Source organism: Trachinotus anak, unplaced genomic scaffold (assembly GCF_046630095.1).
Source record: "Trachinotus anak isolate AG129_WGS33_773 ecotype Australia unplaced genomic scaffold, CSIRO_AGI_Tana_v1 ptg000023l, whole genome shotgun sequence".
Classification (NCBI taxonomy): Eukaryota; Metazoa; Chordata; class Actinopteri; order Carangiformes; family Carangidae; genus Trachinotus; species Trachinotus anak.
Genome location: NW_027273874.1, coordinates 3,882,091 through 3,908,831, shown reverse-complemented (window position 1 = coordinate 3,908,831; position 26,741 = coordinate 3,882,091). Strand labels below are relative to the sequence as shown.

The 26,741-nt window shown below is 41.1% G+C and overlaps 1 protein-coding gene across 2 annotated transcripts in view; it reads left to right on the top strand.

The window, feature by feature from the left end:
* Nucleotides 1-26,741, top strand: part of LOC139606787 (phosphofurin acidic cluster sorting protein 1) — a 61,420-nt gene that overhangs the window by 22,576 nt on the left and 12,103 nt on the right. Inside the window, exons 2-11 of one of the 2 annotated variants that reach the window (XM_071459137.1) lie at nucleotides 9,880-9,967; nucleotides 11,254-11,343; nucleotides 12,860-12,985; nucleotides 17,309-17,453; nucleotides 17,563-17,654; nucleotides 19,043-19,120; nucleotides 21,983-22,042; nucleotides 23,920-24,080; nucleotides 24,858-24,951; nucleotides 26,504-26,584. In XM_071459137.1, the coding sequence (XP_071315238.1) occupies nucleotides 9,880-9,967; nucleotides 11,254-11,343; nucleotides 12,860-12,985; nucleotides 17,309-17,453; nucleotides 17,563-17,654; nucleotides 19,043-19,120; nucleotides 21,983-22,042; nucleotides 23,920-24,080; nucleotides 24,858-24,951; nucleotides 26,504-26,584 (1,015 nt within the window). Of the gene's footprint in view, nucleotides 1-9,879; nucleotides 9,968-11,253; nucleotides 11,344-12,859; nucleotides 12,986-17,308; nucleotides 17,454-17,562; nucleotides 17,655-19,042; nucleotides 19,121-21,982; nucleotides 22,043-23,919; nucleotides 24,081-24,857; nucleotides 24,952-26,500; nucleotides 26,585-26,741 lie in introns of both variants that reach the window. The other variant, XM_071459136.1, reaches the window with a different exon arrangement.

Below are 26,741 nucleotides of genomic sequence, written 5' to 3'. Positions count from 1 at the left end.
GCAGCACATATTTTTCTACCCAGTATGTTTTGCTTCTCTCAGCACTGGAGTAAAATCAGTGGTGACGGCGTCTGTGTGTGTTTGACCACAATGGAGGATGATTTCTGCTCCTACGACCCTTTTCTTTTGGCCGCAGACCCGAGTGAGTCTGAGGTGTTTAATGACAGTGAAATGACACGGTAAATTCGTGAGTACAAGAGCCAGTTCTCCCTTTTATAACACAAACTGGGCTCACGTTCCCCATAGTTGTGGATGCACTCTTACTGGACACATTTTCATATGTTGCCGGGCAGAATCATTCACAGCTAGACAAGCTCACCTTCCGTCGCTGTCACACACACACAGACACACATTTTTTCCTACACGGCCACCGAATTGCAAATATGAAATATTAACCGCACAGCGTGTTTGTTTCTCCAACAGAGGCACAGTTCCAGTGTTACACCTCACCAGATTCATGCTGTGCTGCCGCTCGCCCTCTGTTGCAATAATGTACGTTGAGAGCCTGGGATCTGTTTTCTGAAGAATTATGCTGTTTGCGTCTTAATATAAAAGGAAGAGGATGAAAAAATGATTCAGCGCTGCTCTGCCAAACTGTTGACATCTTTACAGGCTGTCTCCACTCAGCCGAGAGCTATTTTCAGACTGTTGTTAGTGAGGAACCGAACGCTTGTTATTTTTGCCGCCTGTGAGGGTCCACGCTGCGAGATGTCGTCGACTCGCTCTCCCTTTCTTCAGCTCTCTATCTACCTCGTTCTGTCTTTACAGAGTTTGCCTGCGTCTGCTTGATTTCATGCACACGTTAATTGGAATGAACATATTTATTTTTACATCCCTGTATAAGTGTGTGTGTGTGTGTGTCTGTGTGTCTGAGAGAGAGAGCTTGGATGTGTACAGAAGTGTGTGTGGGGTTAGTGTTTGGAGGCCACTGATAAGCTTATTGAGGGCCTTGGGATCAAAAACTCTCCATGTGAGGTTTTAAGCCACATCGGCTCCCACCTCCTCTCTTCAAAACACACACACACACACACACACACACACACACACACACTCTTCCTTTCAATCTCACTTACAGAAAAACCCAAACATCAAAGTCCATCATTTTTGGTTCATCAGTATTGGATCATCTCCAGTTTTTAGGGTTGAACATTTGAAAACTTTCTCCTGTATCTCTCTGGGTCATTTTTTCCTCTTTTTTGAAAAATGTGTGTGTGTGTGTGCGTTTGTGTTTGTGTGTGTGTGTGCGCACACCACATTCATGCGTGCATCTGTGTGTGAAGGCTCTGTGAGCGCTGCTATAAATCTAGTAGGATCAAAGTGACTCTCTAGAGGTGGCAAATAAATGGATGAGGGGGAAACAGGGCTTGGCTGACTTTACTCCAAGTGCTTACACCGAGACACACACACGCAGACACACACTGATCACATCCTGGCGTATGTGTTATCCCTATATGTTTGCGCGTGATTAACTCTCAGCTACGCCCGCGGCACGCGTCATGTGATGCGTGTTTCTGTTTGCGTGTTTGTGTAAGCCTGCCTGTGAGCCTGCGGCTGGGTTTCAGTCGTTTAGTCATTCTTTCTAACTTTCCTGGATCACTTTTGAAAAATCATAGGTACTTGTCAATTATACGTTTATACAAAAGTTTTTTTTTTCTGGAAGGTAATACAAAAAAAACCCAAAAAATTTAAAATAATCAAACAATGATGTGCAGTATGTTAGATCTGGATGACAAATCAACTGTAACGAGTTACCAACATTACGCTGTAACCTTTTTATAGATCTCTTTTATAATAAAGAAATCAGAAATGGGCATACATGAGTTATGAAATCATCCTTTGATGTATTAAAAACATGTTATTATTGCATCCACTGTTATCAAGCCCCACTACAGGCCCATCACTTAAATTGAATGCTTTTAAATAATCTGTCAGAGAGCTCTCAGTCCCTTTGTCAATCTCTCTGTCGAACTGTCACGCAGACTTTTTTTCTGTTCCCTTTTCATCATTGTCCTCAGAACAACACACAATGAAGGTTCAGACTGACAAGCGCAGCCTGAGTGGCGGCTCTGCCGTGCGCCGGCTGAGCCGCTGGTTTCCTATCTTTAGCCGGCAAGGTTTCAAAAAGTCTGATCTGCTTTTGGCTCGACATGTTTTAGGTAATCCATCATACGATAAACAGCGTGTACTCTTTTGTTTTGGTGTAGTTGCGTAATTGTTTTGTGGTTTTGCGGGCACATACTTGGAAACTCTTCCTCACTGATGCCTCAGTGTCTGACTCAACATCACCTCAAGTGGTTCTTTAGTTTAACTTAACAATTTTTCAATATATTATGTGTTTTCAGTGTATGAGTTTTTGAAATGGTATTTGTTTTCATGCTCAGTGGACTTGTATCATCATATCAGATTACATTGAGTCATCATTTCGCAAAATTCTGCTGTCCATATAACTCGGCTGATTGTAATTAAGAACCATCCAAAAGCTTTTTTTTAAGGCTTCTTTGAATATCTGATTTATGATTTTATGTGTAATTTTGCATACATTTATTATGCAGTTACCTATATTGATATTGGGAAATTATTTGTATTGATATCCTCACACTGGTTTGAGCCGTGTCGCCCAGTCTTACCACCTGCTACAAAACCTTGCACCTGCTTTAATTCACACGTAAAGCACCTGTCTTGCAGACATTCATTGTTACATTGCATCCATCAGCTTCTATCTGTAGTTTGGATTTCACTAATATCAGATGTCTGTTTTTTCATCGATGTGGTTTGACTCACTTCAACCGGATGTGATTTATTATGACATTAAAAAACGCCGGCCTGAAGTTCACCTGACATAACGGTGATTCGTATTGATTCAGAGTATTGTTTCTATCATCTTTAAGATATTGGATCTCACTGTGTGTGTGTGTGTGTCTGTGTGTGTTGCATTGTGTCTAAAATGAGCAGCATTTGTGTGTCAGCCTCAGACTAATCCATGTAATGGAATGATAATGAGTTTGGAGGAGAAGAGCAGGGGAAAGCTAATAAAGAAGGAGGGTAAGACTCGTGCTCTTTCTCTCAATGGCAGATCTGGCAACGCCGTTGATCACAATTACTTTAGGGGGAGGAGGGGGGAGGAACTTTACTTAAGAAAAGGAGACGGGGGCGGAGCAGGCGGAAAGGAGAAGAGTTGACTTACCGTTACATAAGGGAGGGAGAGGGACAGGAACCGTCCTTAAGTAAGGGAGGAGACGAAGCACTGATGCTGGGAGGACAAGGGGGAGAAAGAGGAGAGGTGATGTGGAAAGAGGAGGTGAGGAGGTGTTGGAGGTTAAAAGCTCAGGGAAGGGAATAAATGAGAGGACAGGGCACGGAGTGCAGCGTAAACACCGTATTGTGTTGTTTTGCTATGACACTGCAAGGTCACACCTCCCGTGACAGACTGTTGTCAAGGGAACCATAGGCACCTTCCTCTTAAAGCCACAGGCATTCACACCCACCCTACCCGTACTCACACACACTCGCAGTATATATTCACACGTTCGGACATACTCTCACAGCTCAAACTCACTTTGAAGTTCATCTCTATGTTTAAATTTCTCATCCATGTTCATTTCCATCGTGGTGTTTTTTTTTTTTTTCTACTGGTGGAAAGTCTTTGTAGTTTCTAAATTGTGAGGATTTTCTGTTACATTTTTCACACTTTGTCAGATTGTAGGAGGTAATAAATTGACTCTTTTTTGCATTTAGAGAGGTGCTTCAGATTTCTTTGTGTGCTGTCCTGTTTTTTTCTGAAGTACAGTTTACCTTGGCTGAACACTCCTTCACAGCCTTAAATTCAAGAGTGCTAACTTTCTTACGTGGTGTGTAACTTCTGTTTTTTGGGTTTTGGAATCACCTTGGGCTTTGTGAAACCATGAGTGTAATTTTTCACTATGTTTTGACATTTTATGGACTAAAGAGTATTCAATTTATTGGAAAGAAAATACCACAGCTGACAGGTAAATCAATAAATTGAGCCCTAACTGAATCAAGGCTGAAGACTTTTCTTTTGCATCTTGCTTCAACTTGCTTTTCTTTCTACCACTTAGACATTTCATGACCTGTATTTGTGTGTTTGTGAGTGTACGGCCACATTTGACAAACGCGCTGTCTGTGTTCCTTCAGAGGTTGGCCTTTCCAGAATGTCAAAGGTCAGTCTTTCCCACAGACATTATCGAACTGCTCTCTACCTCCATCAGCTCCCTCCTTTCGTCCGCCCCTGCCTTCTTCCCTAAACAAACAAACAAATAAACAGCGGTGGCTGCTGGGAAAACACGAGGCGTTATCAGCCAAAAGGGCGTTCAGCATGTATTCAGTGATTGAGTGAGTCAGACGTCGGGGTCTTCCTGCAGTTTGTCCCGTAGAACCGCGGAGACTTTTTATGCCAAATTGATGCACTCAGCAACCCGCTGAGGACGCACTCAGATACACACAGTTTCTCTCGCTCACACACCAACACACACCCTGCGGTCAGGAGGCTTTCTCAACATGTGCTCTTGTCTCATTCTTGTGTTTGGTTATGTAATATTGTAGCAATACCATAGCACGGTTTCACAACACGGGACCAGAAAGATGTGAAGCCGATTGTCATTTCATCAGATCGTAATCGATAATAAACTGACTAAAAAAATCTTAAATCAAGGTCCACGCACTCCACTCGCTCTGGAGTTTTTAATCTGCAGGTGAAATGTCATGTTTTTCAATTATAGAGGCTTAAAAAGGTTTTTATTAACTTTAACATCCACAGTTCAATGCCTGAGCATCCTTCACCTGCTGATGGAGACCATGGGATGCAGTTGAATGAGCAGGAGTGAACTGTTTTCTGAAGAAAATGATCATTAGGTGCAGTCCTCGATGAGTTTAGTTTACAGGATGTCAGACACTTTTTAAAAAATACAGCTAAAATCATTCTCAGAGTGCAACGATTTCTGAACAGTAAATATTAGGGGTTTTTTGCTCGATAAATAAATGACAATTAGTGATTATCAAACTTGTTGTAGATTAATTGTTTGCTATCAATTAATCCATTATATTGTGGTCAAAAGATGTTGCTGAACACACACAACCAAGTGCCGTACACCCCTGATCTCCTCTTCTTTGGAACTAGAGTTGGTTAAATTCCTGACATACACATCGGAGGAAGTGAAACTGGTGTGTTGTAAGGAAAAATGTGCCGCATATGACGGATCTTCTCTCTATATTTGCTTCTTTTCCACCACTGTTGATTGTGATACTGCTGCTCAAATTATTACTAACTTTTTGACGTTCACTAGATGAACAAATAAAGCCGTTCTGTCTGTATTATTTCTTGAAACTGGAATGCTAATATCACATTTTTAGCCCAAAGAGAGTTTGGCCCTAGTGGGATTTAATCAAAATCCTGATTTAGCCAAACTCACTAAAAGACAAATTGGTTTGTTGTTCTTTTCTTTATGCTTTGCAGCCTATAATTATATCCCAGCTGTTGCTCAGTAGAAGCAGGTTTGTCAGTATTTGTGCGAGAAAGACAATGGTCCCATTTTCGATTCTTTACCATACAAAGAAATCCCCACAGTTACTGTACTGTGGTTTCTTTTCCTTTGAATCCTCCTCTGCTCGTTTCCGTCCCTTTTGTTCAGATTGATGATAATGTGCCGCGGCTGTCGAGGTGCAGTGACAAGCTGTCAAGGAGACGGGACAGAGAAGTGAGAAGTGGACCGGAGAGGAAGCGTTTGTGGCAGGCGGACTGTTTTGACCTTTACCGTGTGATTCCCCTCGTCAACTGTGGTGACAAGTAGTGTAACTGTGCGGCAGACAAGGCTGGAGCTGAGTTTTCTAAGCATTGTGCTGATTGTATCACCAAAGGGATTTACAGTGGTTTACTAAAGAGTACAAGAGTCACCAGCAAGGTCCCCCTGGCAATTTCCCTGCGTGAGAAATGTCAGAAAATTCATAAACAGCACCTATGGACCATGGTAGTCTATAGTTTCCGTCCTTCTTTCATCTTTCTGCACGTTAGTCATGAAAAGGTTTTTCTTTGCCTTGCTCGTGGTGCTTTTTTCTCAGCTGTTTCCTTCGGTAAAGAGATGTTTGATCCTTAACCTGATAGTGGAAAAGAGTAATTCCTCCATGATGCTTTAATGGACGGCTTGTGTTTCAGCATTAGCAAAAGTAGACTTTGCAGAAATCCCACCGGTACTTGAATCCATTTACGGAGCAACAATGAAGTACTGTTTGGTTATTTACTGTAAGTTCATCTCAAGGGAAATTTTGCATTTATTTAGCCGTTACAACATGCAAGTAATGACCCACTGAGCAGTTGTTCAAGAGGGGAGCTTGGTGCTGCAGTACACCGGATTGCTGCCGTAAATTGAGATGGTTCCGCTTCGATTTCTAGCATCACTGCAGCCCTCACTCTGCATTGATTCAGACAGGATGACATCTTGTTTGAGTCTTGATGCATCGTACCCCATGTTGGAGGAGTTTTAGGACCCTCCATCAGCCGTAACCCTCAGCCGTGATGTCCGATGACGAAGGCCCCAGTGGTGTCATAAACGGTTCATGTCTGGTCAACTTTCTGATCGATCACAGCCTGGGAGAGAAACGCTACCGGGCAGCTACAGCCTAATGATGTAATAACGAGACTGACATCATACAAACTGCATCAAACTGGCCACTGAAAGATGTTACAGCCGATCAGATCCCAATAATTCAGATGGACCTTTTAGTATAAACCACGTAGCCCGCTACACATAAACACCAGCGTCTAGCTGCAGTATTTTAGCTGGTTTAAGCACTAATTCAAATAAGCTAGTGGCTACGATTTCGCTTCTAATCTGACAAATTGAAGCACTTCTGATTTTTCTTATAGAGACTGCAGCCTCAGGAAAGATTGCACAGCAAAAAAGGTTTGAGCAAAATCTGAGTTAACAGAACAATTCAACAATTAGGGAGTTGTCTTTCGTAAAGTCTGTTTCTTTAATCCTGTTCCTTTCTTTATAAAACAGTGGGAGATGTTATGTTGATTGTTAGATGCAACAGTGCAAAGGTCGTTCTGTCTCCGTCTTTGTATGCTGATGTCTTTCAGTCCGGCTGTCCCCTCTCCCTCCCTCCTTTTTCTCCCCCTGCCCCCCCTGATGATTTACCTCAGGTGCTTCAGTCCTGTCCCAAATCGACCCCTGGCACCCAGCCTCCTCTCCATCTTGTATCATCCCACTCAGACCTGGCAGGTGTAAGCAGAAGCTGCACTCAGCTGCTCTCCCTCTATCAGAGAAAAAAAAAAAAAAAAGGAAGATTTGTTTATATTAATAGGTTTGACCTCTCCTGGCCGCTTTGATCTGGAGCTGGAAAGCCCCGGGCTTCGAGGAGAACGGCTCCCGGTGTTTGTCGCTGAGTTTTTTCGGTGGTTGCATCAGCAGTCGGGGCCACTTGTCCATTTCAGTGTCGGGATGTGAGCACTGAAAGAAAGATGAAAGGCAGTAAGTAGGGTGGATTTGGAGGCAGGCCCGGCTGAGATGAGAGGGAGTTGAGGGTGGAGAGGTGTGTTTGGATCAGGGCTGCAATTTTTCCGTCCGCTCTGGCTGCCTTTAATCTTTCCAGTTGTCATTAAAGGTTGCATTAGAGGCTTGAGTGTGTCTGTGTATCAGCACTTCTCTCTAGATGTCATCATATAAGCCCCTGTCCTGTCATGGCTGTTGATCTGTGCGGGCTTTTGTGAACGTCTTCATCAGAGATCGTGTTGATTGATATTTCCTATTCGCTTGAGTCATATGAAATGGATTATTACGTGAATGCATATAGAAATCTTCACATTTGAGAAGCTTGAACCAGCGAATGTTTGGTATTTCTTACTTATAATGACTGGTTATTGTTATTTGCGGTAATATTGGTACAACCACCTTTTCTTTATTATATTTCTAATGTCGGACAGTTTGTCAACACATTGTGTCGACCGCTGTCATCCCCAGATCTCTGTCGACGTCTCCCTCAATTTCATGTCTCTTTCTCCCTCCCTCTCTTCCCTCCTCTTATTTCTGACTGCTTGTTGTTTCCTTCTCTGTTTCCTTATTCATTCCTATCTCTTCATCTTTTTTATTTGTCATTTTCTTCCCTCTTCCTTCCCTGTCTTTCCTTCTCTTTTGTCTCTCTGGTCCTTTGTCAGCCTGCCCAACTTAGTCTTTTTCCTGTATCTCATTCTTTGACAAAATGTCTTTTTTTTCCCCCCTTTGTTTTCTCTCTATCTCTTCTTGACTCACCCCACTCAGCCCCGGCAGGTCTATTTTGGTGGTTTACTTTATGTCTCTGAAGCTCTGGAGATGAATTATTGAACAGACTGACCTCCCCCCCCCGGCTGCACAGCTGCTCTTTGGGTGTGGGGTGTGTGTCTTTTCTCTGAATCCATTTCAGTTCTTTAAGTGCTTCTGATCTTATATGACTGTGTTTTTGAACAATTTAAGTGTTTCTGTCTGTGCGTGTACCTTATGGCTGCCTAGTGTGAGTTTGTGTGCATTTTTTTTTTTGAGCTGTTTTTGTGTGTTTAAGCATTTGGAAACTTGTGTGTCACTCAGGTACAAGTTGTGCTTGCACAAGCTCTTGTTTCTTCAATGACTGTCAAATGGAAGGGATCCAACATAATTCTGTTTGTGTGTGTTTTCGCACTGACGTAAGTGTTGGCTTCAGATGGAAAAGGGACGCTTTTACAAAAATAGCAAACCGTTTTCAGTCCCGTCGTGGGCTGAATTGAATCTTTTTTCTTTTTTAACAGCTTGTCATCAAACACAAAACTGCAGTAAATTTTTTAGAGAAAGTGAAGATGGAGCAAGAGGAGGATGAAACATTACCACGATTACAAGCTGATTTTGAGCCCACAGCATCATATGTACATTTGGTCCAGGATGCCCCCATATATTTTACCTGCTTATCTATACTTTAATTCATATTGCATCTTGATTTTAAATATATTTTTGCAGAGTTTGAGCCACTGGATCAGGATTGGTCCCGATTCTGACCTTTTTGGATCGGGTGTCAGCCTGATGTGACTGGTCCATGTTTATTTTTTTGTTTCTTTCCGTAAGAACAGGATAAAAAAAAGTGTGAATTTCAGCCCCACAGTCATCTCATATTGTTTCCTGAATATCTTTTTTTTTGTATCTTTGATTTCTTGTGTCCTTATTCTTAAGAATTTTACCATCTATTTTGCATTTTTCCCCTAATGTTAAAACCTTGACTGTGGCTCAGTCTCAGTGTAGTACTAATGACCATTGTTTTGTTGGAGTCAAATTTGGGCTGTTTTATCTGCAGGATGGTTTTTGAAAAGGTTAGTTTGATCTCATTGTGTTCTCATCATATGGAGCAAAAGATGTAGAGGTCTGCTAAGTTTTGACACAGTTGCCTTTAGCGATTTGACATTGTTTTTGTGCAGTTTTGTTCATATAGTTTACAGCAGCTACCCAGCAAAGCTCTGTTTAGGCATCATTAGTCAAAAATAAATGTGAGAAATGTAAAAAATGTTCTCAGAGCTTATCACCAATCCAAGCTTTGTTTTGGAGATTAGTTGCAAATGTTTCACTGGGAAGCTTTCACTACACGGTGACAGCTTCTCATCCATTTTGCATTTTCCAGCCGGAACTAATGTTCATCGCAGGGAATTACATAAGTAGGGAGAACAGGCAGAGAAATCTGATGAGGTGCTGATTGACGAATGTGAAAAAATTCAGCCACGGTCAGTTTCTTGGCTTATTAACTCCCCATACATTGGCCAGCCCCCGCAACTCGGCTCTATAGAGGATAGTTGATCATGTTGCTTGTAGCGTGAAGAGAGGGCAGAGCACCACCATTAAATCTAAATTCAGTGTTATTGTGTGTTTTCTGCAGGCTGTTCAATCTGACTCTGAAGAAGCTGATCATGCTGAAGGAGCTGGATAAGGACCTCACCTCCGTGGTGATCGCCGTCAAACTGCAGGTATGAGACTGCTCTAAAGCCACGCGATAAACTGTACAAAACAAACCCTAGCTGCTAAAACTGATTTTCACCTACAATACCATATGGGTGTTTGGGCAGCACATGGGAATGTAATGCAGTGTCAAGTGAAATGATGCTGTGGTGTTTTCAAGCAGAAAGAAATGTGAGTTAAAGCTAAAGTAGCTTGAAAATTGCATTAAATGTACACATCCAAACCTCAGTGGAGCTAGAAATAGTAATAACAGCTTAATAATAACCATCATTAGTTTCATCGTCACAGCAACAATGTCAAAATATTAAAAATCCTGAATTTAAAAGTAAACAAAAAGTCAAAGTCAACACCAGTTTGGTTTTTGTTGTCATCATATGAACACAGTCCCAGCTGAATGTAGGTTAAATGACAGTTTCTAGCTTCTGATTAAACTCCTGGAAATTAAATAAAAAATCCTGCTGGTCACATAGTTAATAATTTAATTTAGAATCAGCTTTAATTCATCAATTATTCCTTTAGCTTTAATCATGAAAATCGTATTTTCAGACTTGACTTTCACTGAGCGTGCCAAACTGATGGACCAGTGGATGTTGAAATGCTGCTGAATAAACCACAAACTTAGCACTTTTTTTTTTTTTTTTTTTTCCTGTTTTCTACTTCTGTTGTGTCGTTCATTGTTTTGTTGAGTCAGGTTATTGGATCTGGACACACATCCTCCTCTTTCTTCACTGTCTGCCACTTCTCCACAGTTGTGTGTACAGTAGATTACTTTCCCCATATTCTTGAGAGAATCGGAGATGATTCCAGCTTTCTTAAGCTAAATATTCTTTCTCCAGAATATGCAACACAGTAATGTTGTTCATATATGTGTAAATAAATATAGAACAGGAATTTTGACATGATTAATTCTTATTCTTTTATGATATACTCTGATTTGTCTGCTTGTCTTAAATTGATGTAAACCAACAACCACTATATAATTGTATTTAAGTCTCTGCTCAGTAGTTTGTTTTTGTGGTCTCCATCTCATCTTTTTTTAATCTAAGTTAACCAATAAATTCTCTGTTTCTGGGATATAATACACTATAAGCTGTTTCCCTTCTTCCTGCTGCAGACACTTGCTCAATCTCCCCTTTCTGCTCCCTCCTATCAGTCAGTTCCATCGTCTTTTTCATGCTCCTTTGTTCCCACACTCCTCTCACTGCATGTGGATGATGAGAGTTCCTCTGCTCTCATGATGCTCCATCTTTTGTCTTTTTTTTAAAATTCTTTTCTCCTCCCGTCGCCTCTTCAGGGCTCCAAGCGGATCCTGCGCTCCAATGAGATCCTGCTGCCCTCAGCGGGGCTGACAGAGACCGACCTGCAGCTCACCTTCTCCCTGCAGGTAAACACAGGGGTTCAGAGAGGTCAGGTGCCTGCCAATCAAAACAGGCAAAAACTGTTTTTGTTCTTCCAACAGAAATGGACAAAAATAACAACTTTTGATGCTGAGCTGAAATATTTAGAATAATGAGGGCAGGTGCTGTGTACCTGCTTTTTTCGGAGAAGATCACAGGCGCCACCATATGTGATGCAGGGCTCTGATCAGAGGTGGAATTATTCTCTGTGAACAGAAAGAGTGATAAAAAATTTAGAGAGAAAAGTTCTGTTTGCCAAGGAGCAGATAAAACCCTGCTGGGCCCAAAAAGCTTTGCCCAGTCCGTCCTGGAATTTATGATCTTCTGAACACAAATTGAGTCAATCTGTAATATTTGAAAGAACATGTTGTTTTTGTTTTCCCAAATTAAATCTGTGAAAAACTGCGAGTCAGACTGGAAGAAAGACAGTTTTACCAATGCTGTTTTTTGCTAAAGAATAATTCAGTTCACGAAGGCCTCTATGAGCAAAGGTCAAATAAAAATGATGCCTTGTTTCTTTACAAACAGGAACAGGTGCTGCTTGTTTTTTAGACATAGCTGACAGCACAACATTACACACCTTCAAGACTTGATTCTGGGTCAAAAAACACAAATGCCAACCTTGTGCTGGCACACAGAGCCGAGGAGTTCCTTTTCAAAAGTCATAACTTTTCACAGTTCATTTGCAGTTTTATAACATGAATGCAATTTATTGCAAAATAACAAATAATGTTTAATTGTCATAAGCCACTATTAATTCATTTTGATCCACAAAAATGCCCTTAGATCATGGACGGACTATATTCTGATTAAGTAAAAGGGAAGTGCGATTTGCCTTTGCTTACAAAAAGCATAAAATGCTTTAACTTTGTCACACAGGAGCAGAGATGCTGTGTGCACTAAACACCCGACCCCTGCATACATCGACGCTGCTCACATACAGTGTCTAACATTCACTCTCTCCATGCATTCAGCCTGAGCACGATGAACGCAGCCTCCCAGGAGGGTTTTCTCTGCTCTAAATCATTGGTCCCAATTTCCATGTTTCTAAAAGGTCAGGGAGTTTCACTCTCCCTGGATTTTACCGGTGCACTGAGCCAGACGCTATATATTATACATTAAAGTTTCGACAGCAGCAGCACTGCTGAGAGGAGGCCTATTAAAACCGAGCAGCAGAGTGATTTCATGTCTTTGAACAATGTTACAGGAGTAGGTTTTGTTCCATTTATAGCGCAGCCGGTGAGATCCTTAATGAATGGGTTATGTCATGGTTCGGATGGGACTAAGTGGTTTGACACTTCAGGACGCCAGAGACAGGTCAGCGGGTGTGAATGCCTTATGCAACCAGCCAGTTAGATTGACCCAATTATCTTGACCTGGGAAACAAATGTCTTCGCTTTATCGGTCTGAACCCATCTCACATTTCTGCCACCCACCTGTTGGTTACCTGTGCGTCTTTCTGTGTTTTCTAATGTACATATTTGTGCGTGTTTGCGCCTGCAGTATCCACATTTCCTCAAGAGGGACGCCAACAAGCTTCAGATCATGCTGCAGCGACGGAAGCGATACAAGAACCGCACCATCCTGGGATACAAGACGCTGGCCCTGGGCCTCATCAACATGGCCGAGGTATCACAACTTGATTCAGCCGTCAAGCGGCATTACCATGGAAATGCAGCATATGGAGGTTTAAAGATGGTGGCCTGTTATGGTCGTGTTTGATAGTATCCCACTTTTCCCAGAATCTGAACAGAAGTTATTACGTTTAGAAAAAAAGAGGAGCAATTGTTACAAGGTGAAGAAAAGACATGGTTTTTCTAAAATGAAATTTACTCCCTCTCTTAGATCTGTTGTGATATTAGAGCTCATTGTTTTCCAATTTTTTTTTTTTCCAAAAACAAAATAAGTGGAAATTTATTTGCATTAGTTTTTATTGGAAATAGTAAACAGTAAATACAGTAAATCAAATTTTAACCCTTGATTGTTTTTAATTCGACAAGGGGCTGCGACGAATATTTTATTTTTATTAGGTTGTCAGTTTTTTCTGTTGATTTATTGATCGTTTAGTCTGTAAGAGTTACTGAAAATTACCCATCACAATTTTCTAAAACCCCCAAAAAACCTAAAAAGACATCTTAATATTGTTTTGGTCTTTCCAGCAGTTTAAACTCATAAATATTCAGTTTGTTGTCACATGATTTGCTGAAGAAAATCAGCAAATACTCACAACTGAGAAGCTGAAGTGAGATAGTAGACTTGTCCTTGTTTCAACAGGATGTAATTTGCTGTAAAAATACGATTAACAGCATTTTGTGGCAGCTGCAAACAAAACTTTAGGATTCCTAGGGACACAAAATCCATTTGAAAATGGGTTTAAAATAATCTGCTCCTGGGAAAAAAAAAATTGATTTAAGTCTATAACAACAAAAAACAGCAAGAAACAGCACAGAGTAACAAGAACAGCCCAAATGAATGGGCTCAGTGATGGTTGCAGGGGAGATGGAGGGGGGCTACGTTCATGCACACAAAGCTCCTCATTACGGCTGTCTGGGGGATTTTTGTGTATTTTCAGCAGCGAGCACCTCCACAGCAGCAGATGGAGGTTAAGCTGCATATCTGAGGGCACGTCAGCTGTGAGTTGTCGAGTCAGCGAAGTCTCATCCTCTTCAGCCAAGACAAATGTCCCCGCTGATCTGAGCTGTTGACCCAACAAAATATCGGTCACAGGCTCATTTCCCTAAACATGCAGCCTCTGCCTCCCGCTTCCATCCAATCTGAGTTTAACTTCATTCCGCTGAGCGTCGTCACAACCCAATATCTTCTCTCATGCTGCTTTTCATGCAGATCTGTCCCTCCACATCTCCTCTTTTATCATCCCGAGAGTTTTATTCACAGCAGTGCCTTTCGAAACTTATTTAGCGCCAACCTTGATTGAAACTCATTTCAAGTGAGTGCACTTTAAAAACTCGGATTTTGAGCTCTGGCCTAGCGTTCTCTTCCCCGCCACCATAAATGCCACCATAAATCAAACTTCCCATTAAATTTCGCCCTCTTCTGCCAAAAGCTTCTTGCATTCTCTGTCTCCCACAATAAGGAGTCGTTTTAAAAGGTTTGTGATTTATGACGCGTGTGTTAGTGTGTGCACACGGTGGCTCTCACATGGCGGCTCTGTCTGTGAGTGAAGTCAGAATTATTTACAGGATAAAACAAAGTGCTTGACGAAGAGAAAAAGACATGAATACTGAGTTAATCAAGAGGCTGGTTCGGTTTCCAGAACAACAGTTAGTTGAGTTTCTTGTCAGAAGCAGATTAAACAGAACGCAGTAGTAGAATAAGCTGATTTAGTACAATGCTAAGCGAAAACGGCAGTCCTGATGAAAAGGCGTCTTTATCTAAAATAGTGGTGATGCCTGCTGGCTGTCTCAGGCTGTCTCTGCATGTACAATAAAGTCAAATCATATTCATGAGGCTGTTTCCGCAGACAGTTTGACTGCAAAGTGTTTCACAGAGGGCAAAGGACACAGATGGAGACTCGTGCACACAAAGGTTCAGACTCGCAGTAAAAGTCCCTGCACAACAAACTGCTTGCATATTCTGTCTAAAGCTCAGTGTGTGTCAGAAAAATAATATGCTAAAGGGGACACACTCAGGTTTTCAGTTGGTATGTTTTCATCCGAAGTCACAAAGAAATGTCATTTTGACGGCATTGTGCTCCTTTAATTTGACAGGTAGTTTCCACTGACCCAGGAGGGACTGTGAGGATGAACTGTTGAACCTTTGACTGTAAATTTGAGCTGCTATCAAAATGAAAGTTGGAAAAAAATTGCCCTCATTTCCCAAGATTCTCTCGGGTCCATTGCTTTAAAGACATCAGACAGTGTTTGTTTTGGCAGCAAATTTAAGCAGAATCTAAAGTTAGCCAGCGTTAGCCACACCAAGCTAATACCAGAGCAAATAATGCTTCAAAAATTGCATAATGTGTCTTTAAAGCATTGCACATATATAGTACATAGTGCAAACTCCACAACAGATTATGTCGCTTCAAGTTGCAGGTTTTATATGATGTCACTGGTGGAGGGAGGTTGTTAAAAGAGCTGATGTTATTTCTAGTTGCTAAATGCACCATGATATCACTGCTAAAGATCCATTATTTTACGAGAAGTAACAGTAGGTGAGGTAACATAAAAATGACAGTTTAACATTTTTGTCTTTTATTGTTGCTTGTGCTTTTATGATACTAAGATGAAGTCATTTCTAATTTTAGTGAGACTTTAATGAAATAACACTTCATTGTGTCTGAAACCAGTGCCCATAAGTCCTCAGTAATGAGAAGCTTCTGCTCCCTTTTATTTGTTTTTTCCTCCTAATATGACTCAATAATGCAACATCATGTTATCATGTCAAGTTTTTCATTTGAACTATATTTGCGTAGCTTCTTGCTACTGCTCCCCCCCCCCCCCCCCCCCCGGAGCACCTAATGCTGTGCAGTAATGGAAAGAGAAAATAGTCCCGCTTACAAGCTGTAATTATCTGTGTGATAAAAGTATATTTTAGGAAAGAACTCACTGCATGCTGTTTCACATTATGCATTACATTAGTCAAGTCGGTAGCAGCAGTGTAACCCTTGTTGAAATGGGTTTTAAAAAGCTGTTGCAGGGTTTCAGGACATGAACCTGAAGTAAATCCGTCTGTGGATTTAGTCTCTTCATGGGTAAAATTGCCAATAGAGAAAAAAAAAAGGCTAATTAAAACAGTTTCTCATGAATATGCACATTGCATGTTTGTGATGTTTGCCTTGTCAGATTTGCATAATTGTCTTTCTGACTGGAAAATGGCGAAAACATGCAGCTGCAGGAGGCTGGAGGAAGCTACCGGCAGCAGGTTAGCTGAACCTCAGCCAAGTGAATGGATGTATAGCGGCGTCGTCTCTCTTTAAATGCGTGGCTAAGGCTGTCTCCATAATAAGCTGCTCAGACTTCATTAACTCTGTGAGTGTGACCAGACTGCTGAGAGAGGCTGGGTGTCACTCATTTAGATACACAAACACACACACACACACACAGGAGATGTGATGCTGCCGTTTGCTGCAGCCGCAGAGCCAAACGATTTTTGCTGCCTCACATGTTCGCGTTTCATCCGCCGTTGTCATTGACAGTGTTTGATTTCGCTAATCCCCGACTGCTATTTTTGTTTATCTTCCTCAGCCTCCTTTTTTGCTTCCTAGTTTCATTATCGTCCTCTTCTCGGCATCTGCTCCTCGTCTGTCCTCATTTCTTCTCTTGCTGCTGTCTAACCTGTCTCTCTGTTTGTCTCTGTCTGCAGAGCCTTCAGTCTCTCTAGTCTGTCTCTCTTCCTCCTTCTCCTCGTCCTGTAATGCTATTTTAATCATGTGTTGTCCACTGTTTACCCCTGCTGTGTGTATAGGAAGACCACCATTAAAATTAGTATTTGTGCCAGAGGTTTATGCATCTTTCGTTGTTTCAATAATTGTCTCGTTTCCTTTTGCATGTTTATATTTTCTGATGCATCTCATCCAAGAAAACAGTTGTTTTTGGAGCATGTCAGGATTTTATTCAATTTGATCAAAAGTCAATAAATCCATAAATGACACAAAGTGCCACTTTATTCTCAATAGACAGATAGTAAAATAATATTCTATTGTGATATTAGACTAGTTAATATCTAGGATGCTTGTGATCATGATGTATCTTAGATATTGTCTTTTCCTGCCTAGGCTTTCATAATATATTTTTCCTCATGACTCAATGAAATAAAACCAAATCTTCTGAAAAGATTTTGACAAAAACATGATAATATTTGGCTGGACTGAAAGTCCTCCAGATATGCTACCTGTAAATTTCTGTAAAATCCCTGGCTCTCTGGATAAACAGTTCAACCCAATCCGATTTAAGTGTGATCTAACCCACTCCCGTCTGTTTTCCCTTCGCCCAGGTGATGCAGCACCCCAGCGAAGGCGCCCAGGTCCTGGGGCTCCACAGCCAGCTGAAGGACGCCTCGGTGCCCGTAGCTGAGGTCAGAGTCTACTCCCTGTCCAGCCAGCCCATCGACCACGAAGGACCCAAAGCCAAGATGTCAGGTAAGCACGTCACCTGACCACATCATCTCTCTCTCTCTCTCTGTCTGTGTCTGTGCTTCTGTCAAACTGTCCCCATGATATGATTCGTCGTATGCTTCTGTCTCTGCAGATCGCTCCCCTGACATTGACAACTACTCTGAGGAAGAGGAGGAGAGCTACTCGTCAGAACAGGAGGGCAGCGACGATCCCATCCACGGGCAGGTGTGTTTGAGTCAGGGCTGCAACAAGCTTTGATTTTAGTTCAAGATCAATCTCATGGTAACTCAAGCCTTCATAAGTCTCTTTGTCAACAGAGGCAGAAGTGTAAATAAAGCCATCTGATTTATCCTCCTCTGGTCTATGGCTTACGGTAGCTCTGTGTTAGCATTTGCTGACATCTCTATAGTGCTTAACAGTAGTTTTTTGCTAAATATGGTCGTTTGTTATGATGTCATAAATACATATTTTTAAGTATCATTACAGTGTGATGTACAATGTTAAACCATCAGCAGCACAGATCATAAATGATCTACTAGTTAGGTGTCAAAATGTCTAAAATCAAGTTGTATCTATTTTGATTAATACCCATAATTTCCATTCATTCCCATATTAATTGAAATATTCATTTGTTAGCATATCTAAAGAAAGCATACAGGCTTTACTGCAGAACAAGGTTAGTATTGCAATATGATATATGTAATAATAGATTATATAATATAATGATAATATAATAAATTAAGTTGGTCCCTGGGAAAATGTTCTCATGTTCTCATACACATGATGTAAAATAAGTTATCAGGGCAAAACAGCCACAGAAAATGAGCTGGTTGTTGGGTTTTGTCAGATTTTCTTCGTTCACCTCTGCGACAGAACTTGAAATAACAGGCGACAAAGTTCACAAACGAACTGGTGTGAGCAACAGTAGAGCGCTTGTGTTTTTGCATGTGTGTAAGTGTCTGTGTGTGTGTGTGTGTGTGTGTGTTACCTTCTCTCTATTGGATTATGAGAGAGAAAGTGACAGCGCTCGGGGGATGTGAGGGGAATAGGCGCCCATCGGTGCGAGAGATTGGAGGCGAGAGTGAAAGGAGCAAACAGACAGCAGAGGGAGATAAGAAGGGAGCAACAAGGCTTTGGAAGCCGGATTGAAAAGGCTGAAAGGAGGGATGGAGGGAAGCTGAGCGGCAGGAAGGAGAATAAAGAGGGTGTAGGGCGGCGGTACAGGTGTGAGGACGGAAGTAGTGAGCTAAGAGAGGAAAAGGCTGGTGCAAGACATAGACATCTCACTTTATACAATATGGGACCTTTAATACACATTAGCATTAGTGGGTATCTACAGAAGCAGGAGAGTAAACTGGAAAATACTATGTCCGTGTCATCATGTGCAGCAGTGAGATGTGTAATAGTTTTTGGACAATGGAAGCTCACACACAAGACTTGTCAGTCGGAGCTATTCATTGTGGGTTTTCACTGGATTTGTTTACAATAAAAAGTCTATTTCCAGATTTATCCTTTAAACCCAGAACTGACCTTTAAAACACTCTTTGAAACGCCTCTCTCTGTTTGCTCTCTCTCTCTCTCTCTCTCTCTCTCTCTCTCTCTCTCTCTCTCAGTATTTATATGATGAAGAAGACGAGGTGAGGAAGAAGAAGCCAAGGCGTAAGCTCCCATCCAATGCCGCCATCACTAGAGTAAGAAAAACACCTCTTTCACCTCCCCTCATCCATCCATCTCTCTCTCTCTCTCTCTCTCTCTCTCTCTCTCTCTCTCTCTCTCTCTCTCTCTCTCTCTCTGAACCTCTCTGTTATTTCTGTAAAGCAATTTGCAGCAAACCAGCTTCGTGAAAAAGCCCTTTCAAATAAATTTGATTCGACTGGACTCCCCAACCCTCCCCCTCATCTCCCTCTTGCCTCACCTCATTCAACCTCTCCTCCTCTCTCCCCTCCTTATCTCCTCTCCTCTCTCTCTCACTCCCTCCCTCCCTCCCTCCCTCCTGTGTTGTTGGTTTCTCTATAAATCCATTTTCTCCCTCTCATTCTTGATACATGTAACTCAGGCCAATTTTCTGGGGGGAAAACATTGAGACAGCTCGCCACAAGGACCCGCAATAACACTAACCACATCCTGTGATGCATTGACACACACACACACACACAGACACACACACACTCACAGACATACATAAGACTCAGCAGGGACAAAGATTAACACACAAAATTGTCTGCAACCATGAAAATTACAGTGGACCTGCAATGTGACAGAAGGAAAGCAGTGTATTTGGATTGTGTGTGTGTGTGTGTGTGTGTGTGTGTGTGTGAGGGTGTGTGTGTGCGTGCATGTGGCAGCAGGCATTTGTCTCAGCAGGTTATTAATGGAGCACTCCTGTGGAGGTCTCAGTGAGACTGTCACTGCTGCTCCCCAACACCACTGCCTGTGGACAACACACACACACACACACACACAACCATAATTTAAGCAGTAGAAGAACACACACATGATCATAAATACACAATCAAACACCATTACAGCAGCCCCTCTGCCCTGTGCTGCAGTTGTCAGAAATGCACACACAGTCGACCTTCTTCCACTTTCTAACAGCAAATTAGGACAAACTCTCCAAAACACTACAGCTCTCGACAGCCACTCAGACACCCACTTATATTCTTTTCACAAAAACCCTCAGGAGCATCATCGTTTCAACTTTTTACACAAAGTATGTTCCCACACATCCAAATATTGTTGTGTTTCCTCCCATAAAAAGACGCTGTTCATCAGAGTGAAACACATCAGGCAATAAGGTGATGAGAAAAAGAGAGACGAGCTTCTTATTATACGCCAGAGTCTCTTTAAATCCGTATAGATGTGTGTTCACACCGTGAATCTTTTGTTTCTTCATCATCGTTTCTGCTAAATTTGCTTTTCCACCATTTATTGATAATCAGATAAAAAACTGATGTCTCTCATTCAGACAAGTGGAATTAAGAAAGGAAAATAATGAGCCCTATAAAAGCTCTGTCATCTACTGTTTACACACATTTGCCCTTTTACTTCCCAAGCTTTCTCCTGCATTGACAGGAAAAATGGTGACATCCAATTATAAAGAATCATGGTGTCAACAACAATCAGGATCTGCATGAACTTTGTCTCTGGCAAGAATTAGTAAAGGCCACTTTGAGCAGCTGCATTTACAAGTCATCTAATCATAATGCAGCGAGGGCTGTAATGAGAACAGAGGTGGAGTCCACAGTAAACCACACTGTAATTATATTAATATGACATCGTTGTAAGTCACATTAAAGGTCCCATATTGTATGAAGTGACATTTCCATGTCTTTTTTGATTATAAAGCAGGTCTAGGTTCTATATTAATACTGTGAAAGTTTCAAAGACTCAGTCCACAGAGAAATGCACACAGCCTGTATTCAGAAGCTGAGCCTTAAAACGAGGCGTAGGGCTTCTGTAACTTTGTGAAGTCACAAAAAAGCAGTTGCGCTCAATAAACCACAAATATATCTTCTGGACATCAAATTTCAAATAAAACACTGAAAATGTGTAAAATACGAGACCTTTTTAAAATGCGTGGACCCCAGTTTTGGAAAACTAATTTCGTTTTCGCCATCTGTTTGATGAGCTTTTGGTGGGTTTTGTTTTTGGCAGCAGGCAGCTGTTTTCAGTGAAAAAGCTCCAGACAGCAGACAGACACAGCTAGACGCCAGCTGGTGAACACAGTGGAGCATTTAGCAGCTGAAAAGTCAAGTTATTTCCCTCAAGAGTTGGTTGAGACGAAAAACAGAGCTAAAAATCGAGAGGTGGTGAGAAACAGGATCCAAATTAATGATAATGTTGCATTATAATCGCTGGATGTGTAAATAAATAACTGTTTAACTTATCAGTTTGAAAGATGGAGATATATCAGTGTTATGTTCACAGCTCATGCCCATAAAAGGCCAAAAACTTCAGTTATTGCAGGTTTAAAGAAAGTTTGTAACTGCATTGAATAATTCATGCAGGTGAAGTTGGTCTTTTTTACAATAATACAGCTCTGGCTCATATTTTCCAGTCTTGTACTGTACATGAGTTGAGTTTTGAAACACCAAGATAAGAGAAAAAGCATATTTCAAGAAAAACCTTAAGCTGCTGAGTCACTGTTGATAAATTTTACATATACTACACCTTCCTTTTCAGATAACTTTGTGCTCATTCAGGCGAGCATCTGCAGTGGAAGCTGTCGACTTGATAACCTGAGTAACATATTCACAGTTTAATAGCACAAGATGCAGTCACAGCCCAGCCCGCACACAAATCTCTGCACGGGTAACACTTTAGGTTTATGTGACATGCAGAAATATGTCCAGATGCTGTATCCATTAACCGCTGTTGTTTTGAGTCATCAAGCGTGAGAAGAGAGCTCAGAAATTACCCATGTATCTTGCTCCTGTCATCTCTTTCTACGCTGTGCATCCCCTCCCTTCCACACACACACACACACACAGGGATGTGAACATCCATCTCTCACGTGGTCCTCTTTCTTTTTCCGTCTTGTTTCTCCACAGCAACCCAACATCAAGCAGAAGTTTGTCGCCTTGCTGAAAAGGTTTAAAGTCACCGATGAGGTAGGCGCCGCATCTTTTCTCCCTCCCTCTCCTCCTCCCCTCGCGGCCTCTCCCCCTTCCCCGATATCGCTCAGAGTGTGTATTTGCTTCAGAGGTGTTGCTGAAGTCAACATGTATTTCAGTTTAGCTTTGAAAACACACAGAGGTGTGTGGGAGAGATGTGGCAGAACAACTGAGATTCAGCTGGCAGCAAAAAAAAAAACACTAAACACCATAGATTAAAATAGAACAGAAATGTGTCTGTGTTTAATGTGTGTATGTGTTCCTGGAGTGAATCCATCAACTCTCTGGCATCTCCACTTCTACATGTAAACCGTTGTGTTTGTGTGTGTCTGTGTGTATTTATTTAGACTTTGTAAGATGCTTTTTTTTTTTTTTTTTTTTTAAATAGAAGTACTGTATCTTTCAAGGTCAAAGGTCACTCTTGACCACAGGCTCAGCAGCTGACAGAATGGCCCCGCCTCAGGAGCCATTTATTAGCTGAGCTGGAGATTTCAGTCATTATCACACAACCTTAATAAGCAGCTGGAGTTTTAATGTTAAAATGTCTGTTATTTCCAAACACCTCTTTGTCCACATTGGCTTTAAAGTTGGAATTCAAATAATATAAATGATATATGTAAATCAAAATAGTGTATATTCATGGCTAAGCTGTTACTGACATGAAAGTGAAAAAATTATTTGTACTGATATTATTATTATTATTATTATCTTTGCCTCCTCTATCAGCATTACTAATACTACCTCCTTATAAATAACTTTGCTTGGATTAATAATAAGCCTTATTAATGTTTCCATCATTACTTTAATCTATTAACTTTGTGCCTGTTGTTTTGTGATCCATTATAATAACACTTTTAATTAACCCAACGTTCTCGCCGTATTATTGATTGAGACGTAGTGATGTGAAGACGTCACCAGCAGAAGGTCATACAGACGAAAAAATTATTATAGAATATCATTAAGTGATTATTATGGACAGTTTGGGTGTCATCACTTTAGCTTTAAAGTGATGTGAAGGACAAAGTTGTGCTGAAATGATCCTTTAATATTATTGACATGGTTATTAGTACTGTTACTACTGATTTGATTGAATATCTTTAAAAATGAGGTCACGTGAAAGTTCACCTCAGAATCCAATATAATCCAATATAAGTTGGACATTTACACTTTATATAATTAATGTTACCACGTTTCCACCAATTACCTTTGATCACTTAGGAATGCACCAGTAAGAGATACTGGGTTGTTGTACTGAGTTATAAACATCATAGAACAGTATCAATTGGACTTGCACAAACCTAAAGGGAGCGTTGGTGTATGAACCTGTAGTTGATCAGTTTTCAGACGGTGAGTTGAACAGATTTAATATTGAACAAGGATAAAAGGATCATTGGTATTAGATACGTAGTCTCAGCCAGTGCCCTAGGTTTTGTTTTACTGGAATCAGTGTGTGTTATTGTTGCTGTGACATGTATCTGTCTGTGTGTGTTTAAATGCACAAAGAACACCACGTTGATCCAGTTTGAGGCTGGTGCATTGAAGTGCCATAACTGGGCTACAGTATCCAGGTTAAACATCTGACTGGCTCTGAAATTAAACAGGTTACTGTGGCATGTAAACATCTCTCTTCTTTCACTTTTACTTTTCACCATCTGTGAAATCTCAGACTTGCAGAGCCTTGTGGGTACGTTTTCGTGTCAGCAGCACAAACTGGCAGTCAGCTGAGTTTAGCATCACGGCTGGGATCAGCACATTTCTCCCTGACATATTTTTGTAACATTTATGTGTGAAATGAACAGATGGGGAGAAAAACATCTTATGCTGAAAAACACCTTGTGTCCGTGGTCTTATTGCCTTCTCTGTGTCTCATCCAGGTTGGTTTTGGTCTGGAGCACGTGTCCAGGGAGCAGATCCAGGAAGTGGAGGAGGACCTGGACGAGCTCTACGACAGCCTGGAGATGTACAACCCCAGCGACAGCGGGCCGGAGATGGAGGAAACCGACAGCATCCTCAGCACACCCAAACCTAAGCTGAGGTGACAGCACCGGCATAGACATAATAATACTACACACACACACCATTCACGCAAACACACACTTGCTGCTTCACCTTCACACACATTTGGTCTGATCAGACTCACTTTTCCTCATCAACTATTCAGAGCCCCATCTGCTGGTGAAAACTGCTCATTACAGTAACACATGAAAAGCACGGCACGAGCCACAGTTGGGTTAGTTAACTTTAAATTTAGCACAATGTGAATGTGGGAAAAAAAAAAAAAAAATTCAGAATATACAAATATCTTTACAAAAGAAATCCTAATATTTTTCTTTAAAGCGTCGCTTTAAAAGGGAAAGTTCCTAAAATCAAATTATAATGATTAAACTCACAGCTGATGGTTTCTGTAATCACCCTTTTAAAGCATCTGCGACCAAGACAGAAAGAAACATTTTAAATGCCTTGTTTATATTACCGTGTGTTTATTTCTGTCTATTTCTGTCTTTTTTTCTCAGTTATTGTAGCGCCAAAAGCACTTTCACGTAAAAGGCACTTTTTTGAAGGACAGCCTTTATAAGTGTTGAAGGCGGTGTTTGAGACACTTAAAAGACGAAGGAGCTGCACTATAGAAATAAATGTAATGTGACTCATGCATTACTGATAAATGGCTCCTAGTCTGTTTTCAAGGTTTTATTTCTATTTTGTTAATGTATGTGTGTTATGTTTAAGTATATTTTGTTTATACAAATGAAGAACAAGAAGATAATAAAAAAAAAAAAACTACATAATTTGAATAATGTTTTCCTGTGTTCAGGCCGTTCTTCGAGGGGATGTCTCAGTCCAGCTCGCAGACGGAGATCGGCAGTCTGAACAGCAAAGGCAGTTTGGGTCGAGACACTTTCAGCCCGGTGAGTGACTGTGATTTTGCTCAAGAAAACCTGATCTGTTTGAGGTGATTTATTTCCACCAGGAGCTGAGAGCTGTGAATTTCTATTCCCCTCTGAGGTGTGTCTGACATTACAACCAGACGTTACTAAAAGCTGAGTGGAAAAGACACGTGCTCCAGGTGCAATACACACTTATGACCACAGAACACTGTGCAGCTGCTGTGCAGTGATAGTGTTGAGCTTTTAATCTCATGAAGGATTTTCTGCTGCTGAATTTGAGTTTTTGTGAAGGCAGTCATTGGCTTCAGTCAAAAAACTCTGTGAGCTGCATTTTTCCTCTCCGAGGTTAATCTGAGGGGTGGTGATTATTGCTTAAAAGTGTTGAAAAGCAAAAACAAAAACACAAGCTCAGGTTTATTTTTTCAAACCACATTTCATTTAGCTTTTTTTACCCTAGTGAATAACGGGAAATGCTGCCTCTTTAGGCCTCTAAAAAGCACAGAGAATTATCTGTGGTCGTGCCGGTCACAACCAGTCGACATGAGGGTTCACAAATAGACAGAATTAGTTTTAAGAGATCACAAACTGAGAAAGTTGGGAACCACGGTCATATGTAGAGAGTGAAGCCTGAAATCTCCAGCTTTTTCACTTCAGATATTTGTTGTTTGCTGAAGCTCTTGAGATTGTTTCCTCAGCTATATTAAAAATAAATTCCCTCCATTGTTTTAAGTAAACAATTTTTCCCGCTCAGTTTCTAGGAAATTGTTGTTTTTGCTCCTGTATTTTAGATTTTATATCATTAAAAGCATTTTAGGCATCATGGGAGATGTTGTTGTCGTCTTATCTTTGGCCCCTAACCAGTGCGGTCATAATGTGTGAACTTTATTCATACAGCTGTATCCTAACACTATAAAGTGTTTCACACTCACAGTCGACATGTGGCAGAATAATAAAATAATAAAACAGTGGCATTAATAGCACATTAACATAAAATACTGTCATAATACACCATTGAAAAACAACATGTGACTCCACATTGATTGAGTAAATATCCAGAATATAAAGCTCGTGAAAATCACCGCAGCAGGGGCGCCCACTGCAAATATAACATTTCAGGAAAGTTTGTGACTAACGTTTCCTTAATGGAGCAGAAATCCAATAGCTCTGTGGCAGTCGCCATCTGCTCAATAGAAAGTGTTGAACCTCACCGAGCTGAATAGCACTCAATGGATGCTTCTGCTGCATTCAAACAGCTGCAGTTCCCCTTTTCATAGTAATACTGAAATAAACACTTAGTGTTGTGACTGCTCTCTGTACGCTTTCGAAAAACATGGTTTTAGCAGAAAAGGCTGCGTTTGCTTTAGTGAATGGTTTTAATTCATTGAATTACCTTGAAATACTTAATATGATCCAGAAAAAACTAATATCTTGTGTAATTTTTACACTGGTTATAATGTTCTTCCTCAGGGCTGAGCCCTGCGCTGCATAATGGCTTCTGTTCCTTGTTGATTTTTGAAATCCCGGCTCTCGTTAAGACTGTAGACTGAGTGGTCCTCCCTTGTCTTCCCAGCAGGGGGAGCAGCCTCCTTTAGAGAAGATGAAACCCTCCCGCAGCCGCAACCTGGAGGAGGCCCTGTCTGAGACCGACACACTGGTACGACTCATATAATGCGTGTGTGTGTGTGTGTGTGTGTGTGTGTGTGTGTGTGTGAGAATGAAAGTGAATTAATGGTGTGTCAGGATCTTTGTTAATATCACTCTGAGGGGGATTCGCTGCCATCTGTGCTGTAAGTGAGACAGATTGAGAGACG